The sequence below is a fragment of the Chaetura pelagica genome, unplaced genomic scaffold, assembly GCF_000747805.2.
Source record: "Chaetura pelagica isolate M959 unplaced genomic scaffold, ChaPel_1.0 scaffold344, whole genome shotgun sequence".
Lineage (NCBI taxonomy): Eukaryota > Metazoa > Chordata > Aves > Apodiformes > Apodidae > Chaetura > Chaetura pelagica.
In genome coordinates this window covers 9961348-9980013 of record NW_009953098.1, presented here as the reverse complement: position 1 = coordinate 9980013, position 18666 = coordinate 9961348, and the positions used below count along the sequence as shown (strand labels likewise).

Here is an 18666-nt window from a genome sequence, read left to right as displayed (position 1 = left end):
CCACAGTTATGGATGACGCTCCCCCTGGCACACAGGAGTACATTATGTTACGGCAAGATTCCATCCAATCTGCGGAATTAAAGAAAAAAGAGTCCCCTTTTCGTGCTAAGTGTCACGAAATCTTCTGCTGCCCACTGAAGCAAGTGCACCTCAAAGAGAACACAGAGCCAGAAGGTTTGTGGCACTATGGATCCATGTTCTGTTTGTTTCTATGGTTTTTATTTTTCCATGTATGTCCCTAGAGTGTGCTGTGTGTTTTCCAGCCTGTGTCAGTGCAGTGCAACTGATGCAGGAAGCGTGATGCACCCCATGTCCCCCTTTGCTTGCCTGTTAGTGTCTGATTCAGCTATCACGGGACACACTAATATATAAGCCATGTACAGTATCGTCCTAGACAAGAAGCAAAATGATGCTGCTTTTCCTTAAATAAAATGTTTGTTTCAGCTCTCATCATTACACACTGCCCTTTCTTTGGCTGCCAAAAGTTGCTTGCTACTTAATGGCATCAATTCCTAGTTGGTTCTTTCTGGTAACATTTCTGAAGCTGCACTCTGCTGAAAATATGGCACTTAGGCTCCGATTCGGCTTGTCCCCAACACCTTCCACTCCATAAGGCTTCTGCATAGTGCTAGAGAATGCTCATGGCAGCTGTACTTGGGTGAAGCAGGATGAACTGTGTATGTAATGCACGCCTGGTTGCATTTTGGAAAATGAAATGCATGCAGAGCAGAAAAACAAATAAGTAGAATGTTTTCCTTTTCAGATAAAGCAAAGGTATGGTCTGTTCTAATGCTGTGTTTACTAATATGAAGTTCCTAATGAAGTGTCTATATCTTTAACTTGCTCATCTAGTGTACGTAAGATTAAGGTATTTTAAATTATATACTTTTTATATCTTATTGTTCAAAATGTGTTTTGCATTATTGCCTCACATGCCACATGGTAAGCCTTCGACTTTTTGCATAAGCTCCAGTATCTGCTGAGACAAATAATGCTACTGCTGGTAGATGTATTTTAAGATGAAATATTCAGGGCTGGATTCTGCCACAATTGAATCTGCAAAGTGAGCAGGTTTCTCACAAATCACTTGTATTATTCTCTTTGTAATGATGAGCACCAGTTGCTGAACTGTCACTATTAGCCCAAAATATTTCAGTCAATTTCTTTATCCGGGTACATACACTAAATTTTGCATGAATGTTCTTTGCACCACTTCTGGGAGATTTGTGTCTTTAATTTAAAAAGTATTTTAGTAAAATGGCATTTCTTTCTCATCTCACCAGAAATATTAAGTCTGAGACAAACACTGTACAAGGTGTGGAGAGAGGGTTTTTTTTGTTTCAGTGATGATATAACTTAATATTGAAATTGGGTTTTGAAAACATGAAGTCTCCTCTCAAATCTGGGGCCAACTTGATAGAAGTTGTGTTTTATGTAATTCTGAACTCAAGAAACATCAAGGAAAACATGGATTTCATTGCACCCATCTGGATTAGCAAATGTAATGAATTTCTTCTAATATGTCAGGTTTTGTATTTTTTCATGAGTAAAGTTATAAGCCCCGAACTGTTTATGCCATGCTCCTCTGGGAACATCCTCGAGGTGCTCAGCATCCTCAGCAAGTGATATTTGGTGAAATTAAGGGTTCCATGTGAGACAAAGAGAAGAGCCCTAAACTTGGGATCATTTACTCACATTTTATTTCACTTTTTCTTTGTGCTCATGAGGAACCCCAGCAGCTGATGGCTGTTTCAGTGAAACTTATACTGGGAGCTGGATTCCTTCTGAGGACTAGTTCTTAGCTAGGGCTCATCATATTCAGTGTGTAAATTAACAGGTTACACTCTTAGTGGCAGGCAGTGTTCAAGAGGAGCAAGGGAAGCAGAGTTGTGCTGGGCCTTTTTTGTCTCCAGAGCATGAGTCTCCTGTGGGCATGGTTTGGTTCAATGTTGAGGAATTCAGGATCTGCTGGGAGAAGCTTACAAGGTGCAGGCTCTAAATGAAGACCGTTCTGCCATATTGTCACCTGGAAGCCAACAGTTGCTCTTCTTAGATTCTCCATAAATCTACGTACTCTCTCGCTCCAACAACAGCTGTGTTGCTCCTTCCTCCAAGGCATATGATACTATTAACCATTCTTACTGAAAAGGTTTAGTTCTAAGAGGAAAGCTTTTCATGTTTTATTGCAGTATAGAAGGATTAATGTCTCTTCCCCTTTCCCTTTTTATTCCTCCTCCTCTCCTCCAGGAATTTTGTATTCCTAGACAGGGCACAAGAAGCTATGGCCATGTTGTCTTGTTCCAACAGTCTGAGTTGATGGGAACTCACGGGAGTATCAGTTTTTATTGTGTGATTTCTATACTTGTTTCTGTGAAAGATGTTGTATCTAGCATGAGAGAGATTTACATGTTTAGAATTTCTTTCAGCCTCTGTTTCAGCTTAAATTGCCTGGGCTGCACTGGTTTCTTTTCTTAAAAATCTGTGAATTGCCCAGCAATGGTATTAGACTCACTGAATGACTGATGTGTGTCATCTGCAGTGGTCTGTTGGCATGGAGCTTGATAAATTTGGGATATGAAATGATCTGACCTGTGCTTTCAGTGCAAACACTGAAACAGTTGGTTGAGTTAATGGAGTGGCTGAAACAAACCCTACCTGAATACCTTCTAGTGTGAACACAGCAGTTAACAGCTCCATTGTGCTATGAAGATGAATTAAAATAGATGTTTAAACCTGTTACTCTGGCATAATTTACACATTTTTGAAGGTACTAGGAAGTATGACTACTAAGAAGCTATTAGAAATCCTCTCCAAGTAAAATGTTATAATGGAAGTTTTATGGAAATTTGCAGACCTGCAAGACTCTGCAGAGAGTATAAAAATGTGCCTTTTTTAATCTGCTGAGTAATGACATGAGAGCACATATTAAGTCCTGCTTGTTTCTAACTTGGCAACCCTTTGTCTAAATATTTCATTTAGGTGATGGATTTCTTCTCTGAACTTTTAAACCACTTTCCTACACAATTAATGCTTGGGGCATCTCAATGCTTCAGGATTTGAACCCCTAGGCAAGTCTAATGATACCAGGTAAAAGATTTCAATGGCTTTTTGTGGGATCTTTTGGAGAATGTTCTACTATTTGCTGAAAGACTTAAATAGCACCTCACAGTGGCATCTGAACGAAGTGGCCCATAATTGTTCATATCTCAGGACCATTTCTAAAAGCAAGAAAAGGAATGAGAAAGTCAGATCCACGTTTCCCAGACTAACCTGTCTTGATTTCTTCTTCTTTTCCTGGCACCCTACCTGCCTGCTTGTGATGTGATCAGCACCCATGTGCCTCAAATACGCTTTATCAGAATATGTCCAGGTCCAGTTCATTTGGGGTCAACCTGGAGGACACACAGGAGGTCTTTGGTCCAGTAACTGCAGAAAGGACAGGTTTTGAGGTTTTTGGTAGATGTGGAAGATAGGAGGAGACCAATAGGAAATCACAAAATTTCTATCTTCCCTAAATTTTGAAATTCCTGTTTGGGTCCAGTGCCAGCAGAGTGATGTCTGTCAGTCTGGGTAGCAGTCCAGATAGGCTGCTGCCTTCACTAGTGCTGTGGGAAATGTCTAAAGTGAAAAGATTAACTGCTGCTTTTTTCTGCATCATTCCAGCTTTGGTTTGTCAAAGTCATTCTATAGTTTCCAATGTCATGGATCTCTCCTGTGCAATAAAACAAGCAGACCTGACATCCTCACCTCGATGCCAGGTCCTGTGGGCATTGTGCATTGTTTACAGCTACATCCAAGCAGCAGCAAAATACAGGGTGTTTTTGTAGCCTCCCTCCAGCCAGGAATACACTGTGAGCAGAAGGGCCATCTGAAGTACATTTTGCAGCTACTTGTTCTCTTAAATAGTTTAAACGTAAGTTGCTGCTGTCTGTATAAAACATGGTTACATAAAAAAGTCTGCTCTTGGAAAACTAATTTTAGTTGTATTATTACATCTAGAGGAGGCAATATAATGAGAGAAAAGTTTTTTAAAACCACCCATTGGTTTGTCACAGTCACATAACCAAGAGTTTTGGCCTCTTGCCCACAGTTCTGTTTTCGTGCTTTTTTCTGCATCATTCCAGCTTTGGTTTGTCAAAGTCATTCTATAGTTTCCAATGTCATGGATCTCTCCTGTGCAATAAAACAAGCAGACCTGACATCCTCACCTCGATGCCAGGTCCTGTGGGCATTGTGCATTGTTTACAGCTACATCCAAGCAGCAGCAAAATACAGGGTGTTTTTGTAGCCTCCCTCCAGCCAGGAATACACTGTGAGCAGAAGGGCCATCTGAAGTACATTTTGCAGCTACTTGTTCTCTTAAATAGTTTAAACGTAAGTTGCTGCTGTCTGTATAAAACATGGTTACATAAAAAAGTCTGCTCTTGGAAAACTAATTTTAGTTGTATTATTACATCTAGAGGAGGCAATATAATGAGAGAAAAGTTTTTTAAAACCACCCATTGGTTTGTCACAGTCACATAACCAAGAGTTTTGGCCTCTTGCCCACAGTTCTGTTTTCGGGGGGTTTTTTGCCTTTTTTTTTTTTTTTTTTTTAAATGGTTACATTTAGTCTCCTTCCAGGCATACATAACCTTTTTAAACAGAAAAGCAGACAAGCATGGCAAAATATGTTTTGAGGATGGGGAGAGGGAAATCTAGGCTAGCAGCTGGTAATAAGGAAAGTCAGCTTTCTTTAACCAACAGGAAATCTGATTAGATAGAAAATGTTAAGGATTCAAATGTGGAACAAGCAGCTTTGCAGTTGCCCTTGACAATGGTTTGTGATCTTCATCCCTGGCAATGGCTGGCAGAGCCAGTCCTGGGGGAGAGCAAGAGGTAAGACATTCAAGCACATCATGTGGGAGGCTGGCTCTTCCACCCACTCCATGTGCACATGCGGTTCTGTCACCAGCAGAGATTCAGAGCTTTTATGTTATGTTGTTATCCTGGGTGTCCCTTTAGTGCTCCAAGCGTTGTGTCACCACTGATAGTGCTGTGACTTGGCACTCTAATTATATACTTTTCTTCTAGACCAAATCATTCCTGTTAGCCCAGCTCCCTCATTTAATTATGTTAATGCATGAACATTTTGGCATTTTAAAGGTGAAAGAAGAAAGGGGAGGAGAACCTGCACTTGAAATCATGGAGAACTGTGAGAGGTTTTTAAACATCTTGTATTGTTCAGAACAGAAAAAGACTTTGTATTCCAGAGGGGAATAATAGAGATGAGCCTTATGAAACACAGATACACTCACCTATGCCTGTCATGTCTGAGATGACCCAGCACAGTTGGTCATGAGACACCAGTGAGGAGGTTCAGCATCTGCTCTGAGGGTGCATTCCACCTCAGATTTAATCTGGACCAACAGCTGTCTGAAAGGAACTCATTGGTTCATTGAATAGGGGCTCCTACTATACCATCCTGTTAAGAAACTTTCTTAGTGTTATGCTCCCTTCATATTAAATTAATCACTTTTCCTAATATTCCATGATATGTTTTCATCATATCTTCTGCTTGCAGTGGAGGTGAGAAGTGATGACTTTGTATCCCATTTGCCAAGGCTTTTTCCAACAGCAGTATTTAACCCTTTCTTGTTGCAGCTAAGCTGCCTGGCTTGGGGCTGTTCATCCCAGCTGAGAGAGAGGACAGGCAGTTTGCCATTGCCTGTGTTGGGCCCTGCAACCATCAGTGCTCTCATCATCATTCTTTCCCTTAATAAAACCTTGTTCTTTACTCTGCTTTTTTCTGCACCTCTTGGACCCTCCTGTGGGGAATGTGAAGTTTTGACCCTGTCTCACTCCTGAGACCTGGCACTGGCAAGAAGAAGCGATGAACAATGGCCCAGTCTTGTCCAATACTAAATGGAAATAAACTAAACCTTATCTGCCTGGATACTCATGGAGCTGCTGCAGCTGAGACCACATTTGAACTATAAGGAGTGACACAGACCACAGAAGCCAAAGGTCTGAAGCTGCCACTGATACAATGTCTTTTCCCCCCAAAGAAAAACTGACTTTGACTTGAGTGATTAAATTATGACCTTCTGTTTCAAGGCATTGGGAGGCAATGGTGACAACTACACTCTTATTTTCTTCAGATGCTTTGTACATAAAGCAGAATAGCTCAGTCCTGGAAGTGGCTGAGCCCTGTTGCCCTGATCCTCCAAAGCCTTTAAGCACTCAATTAACTTCAAACATGTGAGTGCTCCCAGCAGAGCCAGAGAGCTTGGGATGTATTTAATGAGCTTACCTGCACACAGTCTGGGCCTGGCATGGGTTCAGGCTCAGGTAGTGCAAATCCAGAGTAATTCCACTGAAATCCAAGATTTGCTCAGTATTTGCTTGTCTGCAAATGAAGTCAGAACATCCTAATAGAGTTTAATTTGGTTGCTTCTTTTCTTACTCCTTTAGGAGTCCTTATTGCCACAGCCATTCCTGATTGAACATGCTTGTCCTCACATCACTGCTGTGCAGTGGGGAACTTTAGTGTGTCCCATTATAAAGAGGGAATTGAAGAACTTGATTCTCCAAACTATTTGGCCATCACACCAGTATTAGTAACACTGCCAGCTGAGTCAGCTGAACACTCGGTGCTTAACTATGATCTGTGGAAGATTCTGGAATATGACATTTGTATCTATGGAGAAATATCACAGAGCTGGGAATTCAACATTTTGCCATAGAGTTAAACTTAGAGTATGAGATTTTGGCCTTTCTCTTCAGCAGTGGCTCTGCAGCAGCCTGTGCCAGCTGAAGTGCCCGCTGCCCTCCCTCCCTCTCACCTCCCACCACGTGCTTGTGGTGTGCTCCACCACCAAACAGCTTCTCTTCTCATGTGTGAGTTTGTGAGCAGCTCAGCACTTGGGGAGCCCAGTTGTGGCTGTGAGAGGAAGGGTGGGGTGGCATGGTGAGGGACAGAAGAGAGGGGGCAAGAGCAGCCAGCATTAGCAAGTCAGGCATGAACAATGACAGGTTATTAGGCTCATGTTTCAGCTTTACCTTAAAATGTTATGTTACTACTTAATATGTTACGTTACTACTACTTTCATTTTGTGCATTTTATTTCCTTTTCACCAAGTACTTTGCTCAGTGCTGAGTGTTTACACATCCAGCTGTGCGCTTCCTTATAAAAAACATCTCTTTTTAACATAGCTGGACATGATTTAAAGAACAAGGTGGTGGTTCACTGTTTAAAGTCCTGAGCAGGAGGCATCTAATTGTTGATAAAGCATTTCTATCAGCAGGTATTACAACTATTACAAATTGTATCTGAGGAAGGCATTTGAGGTTTTGAAGAAAAGTCACTGAATGCAGCATTACAAATAGCTTGCAAATCTCTTTTGTTCCTGAATTCCCACATACCTGCCACCTCACAGGACACAGTGCCAGCAAGAGCTTTCCTTAGGGCTTTACTAAGCTCCTGAGAGGCTTGGAGATCAATGTGTTGTATACAGCCATGAATTCTGCATTGTATTGATTTGCTTTGCTAATTCCTTTTAAGTAACACACTTGCCAGGTGGATCCTACCTACCAGAAAAACAGACTTTTCCAAAAGTCTAGGGCTCTTGCTGTCAGCTGAACATGACCTGAAGTGGGGATTAGAGCTGGTAGGTCCTTCTCACCTCTCAGTCCCAGAAAGATTGTACATGCCTTAGTCTGTCAGCCTTGCATCTTTACAATAATGTAGCCAGAGGAAATGAAGATAAAATATGAGGAATAAAGGTAGCCCAGTAACCCTCTTTCTGACAGAAGGAGGATTTTGTGTGTACACCTTTCATTAAATCCCTAGTCCCTTTTTGACTACGTTCTTCTGGCTGCTAGACACTTTCTTTAGCATCCATATGTTTCCTGACATCTGTCAAGAATTGTCACACTTCAGCCTTCTAGGTGCTGGTTTTCAAGCCTATGCAGGCTGTCTTTCTGGATGACTGTCCTCACCGAGTTACCAGGTCAGTGGTTCCAAGTCCATAGCTAATAGATACACCAGGAGAGGCAGTAGGTGTCCTTACAGTACTTTTAGCTGCCATCTCACCTGGCCACAGGCAACAAAGTGGAGTTTAAGTGGTTTGTTGAACTGGGTTTTCCTGAGGTAAAAATTCAAAGGTGCGGGTGTGGTTGTCAATTCTGTCAATGTTAGCCAAATTTGCACTCTGCAGCATTGGAGAAGTAACTATTGGCATCAGGAGCAGTTTTAGTACTTTTATTTCAAGACAATGCATTTTAATTGTTGAGCGAGAGCTGGCCTCATGGCTGAGCAGGTCACTGCAACCTTAAGGGAGTTCTTACCTCTTACCTCTGCACTTTTCAAGGCAAATCTTGATCTATGCCTTTTGCTATGTTGCTCTCATCTCAGAATAAATATTCATTATGGAGACAGTATCTGGCACTTTAACATATCTGAAGTAGGACATTTAGACCAAATGAGTCACACTGATATTCTTTTCTTATCTCATCTTTAAAGGACTCTTTGAGAGCTTCAAATAGTGTTCCTTGTATGGAGGGAGGGTCTTTGTCTTGCTACTCTTTCATTCCATGGCTCTCCTGAGAAAGCATCAGACTTCACTCATCATTCTGTCCTTATTTTAAATAAGATTATGTAGTTCTTTATTAATAAAGAAGGTACTTCTTTGTATCTTATTCAACTACATGGCCCATCATAATTATTGCACGAATCTTTTACAGTGTGATGTCTGTAATATTTAAATATTGCCCTTTGAGTTGAGAGCATGCCAAATTTTGCATGCTGTTCTAGATCAGGACAACTCTGGTGAGAAGGGATTGTTGACCTTTTTAGCTGTTACTGGAAACCTTTTCCTTTTCCCAAGGCACTCACTTACAAAAGCATTCAGGCATGTCTGCACGGTGCAGCAGAGCGTTCTGCAGAGATCCCCCAGCTACTGTCACACATCTGGGTGGCCCAGTCAGTCCCATGCAATGGTCTTGGTAATCTCAAGGATAATTAACTTGAGTAACTTACAGCATTATGTCTGTGGTTTCCAGTTCCATGGTTAGCTCAGCCCTTACCTAACTTGGGGATTCTGCTCTTCATCTGCACAAAGTCTAGCGGAAACCTTACCTCTAGGATTATTTGGAAAAAAAAAGAGGAATGCAGTCTTACTTTGAACTCAGTCTGGTCTTCAGGTCCTCCCTTAGCTCAGTGTTTTTTCTCTCATGCTGTGGATGCTTCCAGAACAATGTTGAAGAATTTGCACAGCCACACATTTTATTTCAGGCATGTGGTGAGCGCTCTGTGCGGTAACGTGGGTCAGGATCCTTTTATGCACAAGCAGTTACTTCTGCCAGCACTACTTTTCTCTCTATTTTCTTTTTCTCCTTTGAGCATCCTGACCTGTAGAGACAAAGAAGCTGAAGCTGCTTTACCAGATCTAAGTGAGGAAAACAGAGGTTCAAAGATTGCAAAAGGCCAGTTTTCCTCTAATTCTTATACAAAGTTATTAAATGCTTTTTCAGTGGTGTTTGAGACAAGTTAGTGCTCAGACTGTTTATACTAAGTTTTTTTTTCCCACTGGTATCTGTCTACAGAGTTTTCCTGCTGTGTACAAAGTATTTGCTTTTGCTTATATGCTTAAAAAAACCTCAGCTTTTGTAGGACAGTGCAAAATATTTGCTCATTGCCTTTCAAGCAGTGATGTTTAGGAAGACTGAACAGGTGATTGCTGAATATTGATCCCATTGTGCATGTTTGTTTCTGTCTACCTTGTGTTTGAAAACACTGAGACAGATTTATTTATTTATTTATTTATTCCTGAAAGACTGAGATTACAGAAGAGGTTGGTTAAACTCTAAAAATCATAAGGGACATAAACCTACAAAGGTTCTGACCTGTGGAGGTGTATCCAGCACATGGCTGCGCATCCTGTTCAAGTGATATAATGTTCCTTTGGCTCCTGCTGTAAAGAAAATGATGGTGTCTTTTGGAAATAAGGAGAAATCCCTTCTCAAGCATCTTGGATACTCCTGATCTGAAGCTGTCTGCCAGAGCTCTCAAGTGTGCTAAATAATTCCTGCATGTTGAGATATACAACTTACTGCAGAAGAGGTCTTTAGGGACCCGCTGGCTTTCACACTTGACATTTCCATATTGCTCAACAGACCCTTCTGGAAAGGTTATTGGTGTAGCTGTGTTAGTTCTCATTGTTCTACACTATCTGGCCAAATTTAGCTCTCACAACAAAGTAACAATCTGGTGACCAGTCTTCAGTTTTGTGCCATCATTATTAAGCCAGATTTTCATTTATTTTGCGGAGCCTTTGGCACAGAGAAGTCAGAAAAACATCTGTGTACAGAGTGTCGACTGAGTGTGATGTTACACAAATATCTGAGCATCTTGATTGTTCTGCTGGAGCCCCATACAGGAGACAAATGAAGTAGCCCAACCTTGCTTCCTCTTAATTAGGCTGGATTTCTTAACAAATATGTTCTAAATAACAGCTTAGCCTTCCTCTCTCAGGGTGTCTTTCCTTGGATCTTGTGGAAGAAGCACATTTCCTCAGCAGTGTTCCTTGCAACCTTCATGAGATGGTTAGAGGCTTAGCGAGCCCTAGAGCCTCGCAACCTTAGAGAATGAAAATAAAATGTTTGCTGTAACAGGTGAAAACATATTTATTGTTAAGACTTAGCAGAACTTTATTTAGCAAGCTGGTTCTTCAGCATCATTTGAAGATGCATCAATAAAATGTCATGAGACTTCTGAGGGCATAGAGGGCTCTGAGGCTAGTGAACTGTGGGCTGATGACTTCAGGAGTAGGGATGTTTTCCTTCATGCCTCCTGCCTGCCTGCATTGACATCATTTGTTTGGAAGCTTTACCAACTTTGACTTGAATGTTGTGAAGACAGATGGAGCTGAGGAAAAGGAGTCTGCCATGAAGACCATCTGCAGGACATCTGAGCAGTCATACAGTTTTTCATTTCTGCAACAGGTGATGCCAAATATGACCATTGCAAGGGCTATTAAATATAGAGTTTGTTTCAGTTGTGCACCTTTGTTTAACCAGCCCATTCTCTGTTTCTGTTCCTCGGCAACTGCAGCTTGTTTGAGTCAGTAGTTGCTGACTGAGTTTTACTCTCTGGTTGCTCTTACCTATGGTGAGTATAATCCTCTCATTTCAGACCAGTGACAAAGCTGACATCAAATGTTGCTGGTGTCTCTCAAATGTTACTAGTGTGTCACATAGCTCACCAGTAGAAGGGAATAGCCTACCAGCATTAACCCAGTAGAGTTCATATGGCTGGTCTTTATGATAAGTTTAGATTAAATACACTGTAAAAACAGTAGTAAGCAAAAATTTGAATGGGACTTGAGCTGCCAAATGCAAGTAAGCAGTTTCCTAAATTACTTGGGTGTTAAATTAGATAAATGTAAAAATGGTGAGAAATTTTGCTGGTCTTTGTACTAATAACAAAGGAGCATGTTTAGGAAATTACTCTTTTAACATAAAATAATTCCATGTAGTGCATTTAGTAGTATGTGCAGTGAAATGTACAGTCACTATGATATGGTTCTAACTATAGGAAAAAAATACAGTGCTAGTTATTTCAAAGTTGACAGAAGCTCCAAGTCAAAACAAGCTTTCCTGTTGGTGATGAAGAAAATACTCTTTGTGATACGCAATTGCTACTCAAGTGGAAGTTGTATATTCTCTAAAATTCAGACGGATGCTCTGCTTGAAAAATTCCTTTGTCCCTTGATATCCCCTTTGGATAACAGACAAGGAAGTTTTCTTAAATCACTTATGTGCTAGGTTGCTGAGCCATTTCCTTCAAGGCATGCTGATTAACAGTGAGGAAGACTCAGCAGATAATCAGAAAGTTCCTGAATTAGCATGGATTCCTCCTCTTTGAGAGGGATGACGTTCTAACCAAATTAGCAGGTTGCTTTAAAGGATGGAAGTTTCTCTTGACTGGTTGTTCTTTGGAACATTAAGGTACACGCTCTCCTAAAGATCTCTGTTCTGTGTGTAAATAATTCTTCTTTCAAATACAGAATACAGGAGAGCATCTTCAGGCAGCAGATGTTCAGCTTATGCTGGTTGCTGCTGCTTGGACTCCTGAGAACTCTGACAAGTTGATAGGTCTTGTCTGCTGAAGGCACTTCTGAAGAGAAATGTACTTTTCGTTTGCTGAAAAACACTTCTATTCCCCATTCCTATGAATTTGAAAGTGAATGCAAATAACTGTGGACTAATCATCAAGATGAAAGATGGGTTGAGTAGGGTGGCAAACAGTGATAAGACAGTGGGCATAAAGAGCAGCAAGGAAGAGAGGGCAGTTTTTGAACCATAAGGCATCATGGTACTGAGGAGGAGAGATTGAAATGGGAGATGAGTCTGATGACAGGGAAGAAAAGTCTGCTAGGGGAGTGGCTAAGAAACTGGTGGTATGGACAGGTGGGCCTTTGCATGAACCTGTTGGCTGCGGGTGTGATCCAAAATCGAAAAAGAGAGGAGTCCCTGAGCTCCAGCAGAGTTAGAATGCAACTGACATGGAGAGGAGCTGGTAGCCCCTTCTGGATGCAAGTGAGAGATATGACCTGGAGAGGACAGAGATCTCAACAAACAAACAACCAAAACCAAATTAGTTACTCAGCCGCAACTTTGTTTTGAGTAACATCCTCTTTATTATGTCAACACTGCCAGAGAGACAAGGCCTGTTTTCCCTAGGTCATTCTGTCTCACCCTGTGAAAATCTGACCAGCCAGATGCACAAAGTTCAGCAGCAGCTTCTCTAATTGCATGTTCACAGTTCTGTACAGACCCTCATATACATGAAATGATTTCATAATCTCAACAGTGGATTCCAACCACAAAAATAATTGCCCATATCCCCAACTTATGTATATTTAATGTAGTACATTGGTTTCTGTAGAATACTGCCAATTTATGTCTGATCAGGTGTATTTTTGGGCAGGTTCTTTAAGTTGTACCTGCAAATGAAAACATGTACATAACTTCTTATTTGAGAGACTGAGAAAAATTGCAGGGCAGCACTACAACAATTTGTACTTGATGTAATCTCTCCTATGGCAGAATTTGTACTGCCTCAACAGAATTGAAGAGATGCCTTTTAAAAACTAAAGTCTCTAAAGAACATCATAAAAACAACAACAAACAACTGCCAAGTTTGGTTTTTTTAGTGGTGTGTTTTGGAGTTGAGGATTTTTTTTTAGTTTTGTTGCCAACTTTTAAACTTGTTTCCAGCAAAATGATGTTGAGATGGATGTTTGCTGACATTTTTCTCTGTAAGTCCTTGGCCAGACACTTATTTATGGGTAAAATTGGAATTAGCTTATCCTGGGATAGATGTGGTGAGAGTGGTAGTTGGCTTCAGGTCAATTTACTGTCTGAGTTCTGCAATACATCCTCAAAATTCATCACATACCTTTGAAAGTCACCAGTGACTTGGTGTTGCAGAGGAGTCCTATATTTAGCTCTTGTCTCTTGCAGGAGCTGTTTCTTATTCAAGTGCCAAACTCACCACCTTCATTCCTTGTTTTATTTCTAGCAATCTTGTTGTATAACCTTTGCTTCATCAGGCGTTCTGTTCCTTCTGAGTCGGTGTCTGAGCTCAATCTATTGTTGCTCTAAGAAGTTCATCATCTCTTGTAGTTCTAGGGAGAGGATTCTGGCTAGGAACTTGGGGAAGGAGCATCCAGTAAAATACTGACAGCTTTTCAGTCTCCTGGAGTTGCTGTTTGTGATGAACACTTACTTTTAAGGACAAAAAACTGTAGGAGTATTTTTTTTATAATTCATAAATCAAGGTTTTTAAGAAAAAAAAATAAATATGCAAAACTCAACTCAGGCACCAGATTTCTCGTGAGATTTCTATTGCTGTAGGTGGTTAGAAGGGAAACTGTAATTAAAAGGTTCAGTTGTGCTACTTTGATTTAGGATGGAACTCCAGGGAAGGATCAGAACAGATTGGTTCTTGCAGTTGGTAGTTTGAGCAAATTCGCAAATAGTTTAGGGTGTATTTATGGTCTTAAAAAATCTAGTGGCAACATTATTGGAGTATCGAAGAGTTGATGCCCGATTCCTCCATCGTTATAATAACAGGACTTGTTGTTTCTTGTGCAGTATAAGTTGTGCATGTTGGCGTTGTGCCATTTGGAGTCAATGGATCTTGAAGCTGTGAAGCGGAGGGATTGCAGCAGTGGAGTGAGTATTGGCTGAGAACCTAATGCTTTCTTCTAACTTCTTGAGAGACTAAATACTCAAGGTTGATTTTACATGTAGTGCTGCCAAATGTTCTAGGAATCCTCTGCCACTCCATTAAGCTTAGCTGCAAAGAAGGTCCTGTAAAAAACAAGTGATAATGGCGATAATGGCTTAACCTGCTTCAGCTACCTCTAATAGCTCATCTTCTCAGCAGTCTATTAAAAAACAAATGAGAGGGGAGGCAGGAGGAACAAGAAGAAAGCCATGTGCACAAAACTGTGAGATAGTACCTGGAACTGTGTCTTCTGCAGCTTTTAGGAGTGTCTGCAACAAGAATCCTGAATACTCAGGAGGGAAATGCTTTAGAACTGTTTTTCTGTAAACAAAGAAATGTGGTTCACCGAAAAAGGGATGTGATTGTGCAAATGTGCCATATAATTGATGGGTCACATTTCATGATCAACTTTTCTTTGCATAGATTGATTCCTTCAATTTGGGCTCTAAATTAAGCCAAGAAAATGTTTCCTACTTTTTTCTCTCAAAGTGTTTTGTTTGTTTGTTTGTTTTTCTCTCTCAATAATAGAGTTTTATAGATTCCCTTCTCTGCTTTCCAGACATCTTGAAAGACCTGAAAATAGTTAGGAACTTGAGACAACCTGAAACTCAGCTAGCTTTAAAATATATGTTCCTAAGTATTGTCTTGCTATGAGATGACTTTGGGGTGTGCACCATCTCTCAGTGACTTTTATTAATTGTACATCTGGAGCTCCTCTCTGCTCAGGATATTTCTAGTCTAAGGGACATGTAACTAGGAGGGTGGCTGGCTACAGCCACCACCCATATTTAATGCATAAGAAACTGTGGGAGCAGGTTCCTCTGTAACCATCTGAAAGCCTCCTGAGCAGTTGCAGGAGTCTTCACTGGAGTCTTCCCATGTGGATTTGTCCTTTCATGGACTATAGACGCTCCTCATTGTGAGCCATCCCATCCTCCATTTCCTGTGATGATGAGAGTGGAGGCCAAGTTGGGAAATTATCCTGGTCTTCTTGCAAAACGGTTCTAAACTTTTCCCTCTCTCTTAAAGATTGCTCTGAAGACTCATTTATTAATGTATCTTCCCAGGTGCCTGCCTCCCTGAGCAAAACTGCTTCAACTAGCACATATAAGAAGTTTTTCCAACATGACCGAGAAAACTATTGGAATATTAGAGAAATGTGTAGTTTGGGCATGAATCAGGGCTTTGTATATTGGAAAATTTCAGATTTTCAGGAATCAAAATCCATGAGTTGTCTGTTCATCTCAGACAGTGAGATAACAGCTCAGACAGTTCAGATCTTGCCGTGTTCTCTCAGAGTAGCCCTGTGATGTCAGTTCACTTGTTGCATTTGGTTGCAGGGCAAGGAAGTGAAGTGTAACACGTGTATTATATTCACTGATTTGATCAGTCTGCTTTTCATGCTCCTTTGCATAGGAGGACTCCATCTGTTATTTTTTAAGCCATTTATTATTTTGATAGTTGTTGCAAAAGTCTATTTTTTTTATTCCCCTTTACACAAAGGTGTCTTTCCTTGGACTAAAGATGTATTTCCCTGGACAAAAGTTCACATTTTTCTCAAATTAGTTTCATCTGGAGACCAAAATCAGGAAAACCAGTGAAATCTCTTGGCCTTTTCTACTGCTAACAAATAATCATATTATTGGTAAAGGATGGTCAAACATTTGGTCTCCTAATGCATAACAGTAAATTCAAATTATATTGCAAGTTATATAAATATGTAGGTGAAGATCTTCTCTAAAGTCTGATCTGCTCATACCTCTACAATGTGTTCACTTTGACAGAGCTTGGCAGAAAGAAGGGCATCCAAGAAAAATATAGTTACTAAGTACAAACTATAAGCAAAAGAATGGATAAGAAATGAAAGTGTGTAGGAAAACCCAAAAGTCAGTGTAATTCCTGTGTTTTACAGTGGTTGTATTTTCTCCTTGGTTGTCAAGATTGTGAATTAGAAGTTAAAAGAAATGTTAGCAAACATCCTCCTGACAGAGAAGAGACTGTTGTGCTTGCTGACTTGCTCTGGCACAGTTTCAGCTTTAAAAGATGCAGAGGTTATTGAGTGGGCAAGGTACCCTGCAACATTAATTGCTGTTGTCCCAGGACAGTGTATTTCCACTTAAGGATGTGATTTCATTAAAGTAATAGACTTGGTTCTTATTTGTACTGGCTCATCCATACATTTTGATGGTTGGAAGGAGTTTTGCAGTGACCTTAAGTTGTTCTTTTAAGAATGTTTTCTCACCTTTTAGTTCCCTTTGCACTAAGGGTAAATAAAAGTCAGGTGTAATTGGATTGTGTGCTTCCTTAATAATTAGCAAATACATGAAATGTCTTAAGACAGTCTTGAGATTTTTTTCTGTAGCCTCTATACTGTAATTAAGTCTACTAGTGTTGAATAATGGGAAAAGCAGGAGTATATTCTTCTTTCTCCTAGTGAATGAATGAAAATGTCAATGAAGACACCAGATTAGATATTCTATACAATATATCAAATTGTTCTTCATGGAGAAATCCCTTGATTAAGGTAATTAATACAGAGGTGGTGTGACGAGGAGTAAAAAGTACTGAATAGCTTCACATTTCTAGTAAGTGCTGTAAGTTCATGACTCCTGTTAGGCAATGGGAGGCAGGAGCTCAACGAGGAGAAAAGACCTTCCTGTGCATGAATTGTATATGAATTGGGCAGCAATCTGCATAGAGAAGCATTACAGCAGGAAGCATTGACCTAACCTCACCCACAACATCCAGTAGTAAGTCTACTTGGATTTCAAGCCTGAGAAAATTATGTATTTCTGAATTGCAAATGGGCTGCCACGACTCGAGGCAGAAGTGACATTAGATCATCATGGTGAGGCACTGGAACAGGCAGCCCAGGGAAATTGTGGCTGCCCCATCCCTGGAAGTGTTTAAGGCCATGTTGGAAGGGGCTTGGAGCAACCTGGTCTTGTCAGAGGTGTTCCTGCCCATGGACAAGGGTTGGAACTAGGTGATTTTTCAGGTCCCTTCTAACCCAAACCATTCTAGGATTCTATCACCTGAATAATGGGGCCACAGGATCTCTTCCAGACTGTGGCATTAAGCCCAGCCCTTTGTTTGATTCAAATATGTCTCTTTGAAAGTCATCTCCTCTTCAAGATGCAATCATCTTCAGTTACCATAAAATGTCCTTTGTATTATTCATATTTTAGCTCTATATTCTAAACAGACTAAGGTTTTGTATATTGAGATAAAAGCGTAAGGATTTTCTTTAAAGTATTCCCAGAAGGGCATGGTATTTTAATGGGAAATTGGTTTGTGTGGAGTTATGTGGAAAGGAAGTTCCTCAACTGCATTTGCTACAGCTGCAGAGCAGCTCTCCAAGGACAGAGTGTGCCCCAGCATTATGCAGGGAAGGGAGGGACACCAGGGACACTTCTGGTTTCCCCACCTCCAGGGAAGGTGTGTGGCCCTTGGGCAGTGCACTTGGAGAGCTTTCCTGGGTACTAGTCTAGATTTAGGGTGGGATTTTAATGAAGTTTACTCCAAAAGCATTTGAGACCCAGTAGGGAATTATTTCCAACTAGTTCATGGGCCTAAATTTGGAAAATTATTGTCAGTGGATTTCAGACCCATTGGCTTTCCTCAGATGTGTGTTGGCAGGAGCCATGCGCTAGGAAACGCTCCAGGGTGCTGTGTTAGTGAGAGTCCACCCGTGCCCAGGTATCCAGAGACAGACTTGTCCTTCAGTCAAGGCTGAAGTGCTTTTTCGTAATTGAGGGACTGAATAAATCAAGGTTGTTCTTTTCTGGGAAGAAGCCACTCTTAAATTACATTTCAAGTATGTGTAATTTTTTTAATTCTCCTCCCTTTTTCTATATTTAAAAGTGAATAAATACAGTTGAGGGAATGGGAAGTATGAGTATAAAAATAATGCTCTGAAAATGTTCCTGTAAGTTCTGGAGTCAGACAGCAAAGTTAATGGCTGCTTTCCCCAGCAGCTTCATGAACGTGGACCCCATCTATCTTAAAATTGGAGAATTATCCTGTCTCCAAGGTCATAATCACAGTCCCTCTGATTACAAACCACTGTATGTGCAGGGAATGTCCTCAGAATATTATGGCTCTAGAATTCTCCTGTAGATTTCCCCAGAAAAGGCATCTCTTACCTCCTCCAAGCCTGCTGTCATGGTACTTTCCCCTCTGTATCTCTGGCATGGGAAGAGGACTTGGCCTTTGCACTACTCTTCTCACCCCAAGAGAATTTGGTTGCCCTTCCTAAGCAACCAAATAGCTTTTAGATCAGGGTTATGTAGGATGAGAAGGTGGGGAGGGTCAGAGAAAGAAGCCACGTATGTTTTAGATTTAATGGTGTGGTGAATTATGAGGAGCTAACTGGAGCAGTTAATGAAAGC

General features: G+C 40.8%; 1 protein-coding gene across 1 annotated transcript in view; it reads left to right on the top strand.

Annotated features, from left to right (window-relative positions):
• Positions 1–8: 8 nt before the first annotated feature.
• The window catches only part of FGF13 (fibroblast growth factor 13), a 114691-nt gene continuing 96033 nt past the window's right edge, over positions 9–18666 (top strand). Inside the window, exon 1 of the mRNA XM_009997160.1 lies at positions 9–174. Coding sequence (XP_009995462.1) covers positions 9–174 — 166 coding nt within the window. The remainder of the gene's footprint in view (positions 175–18666) is intronic.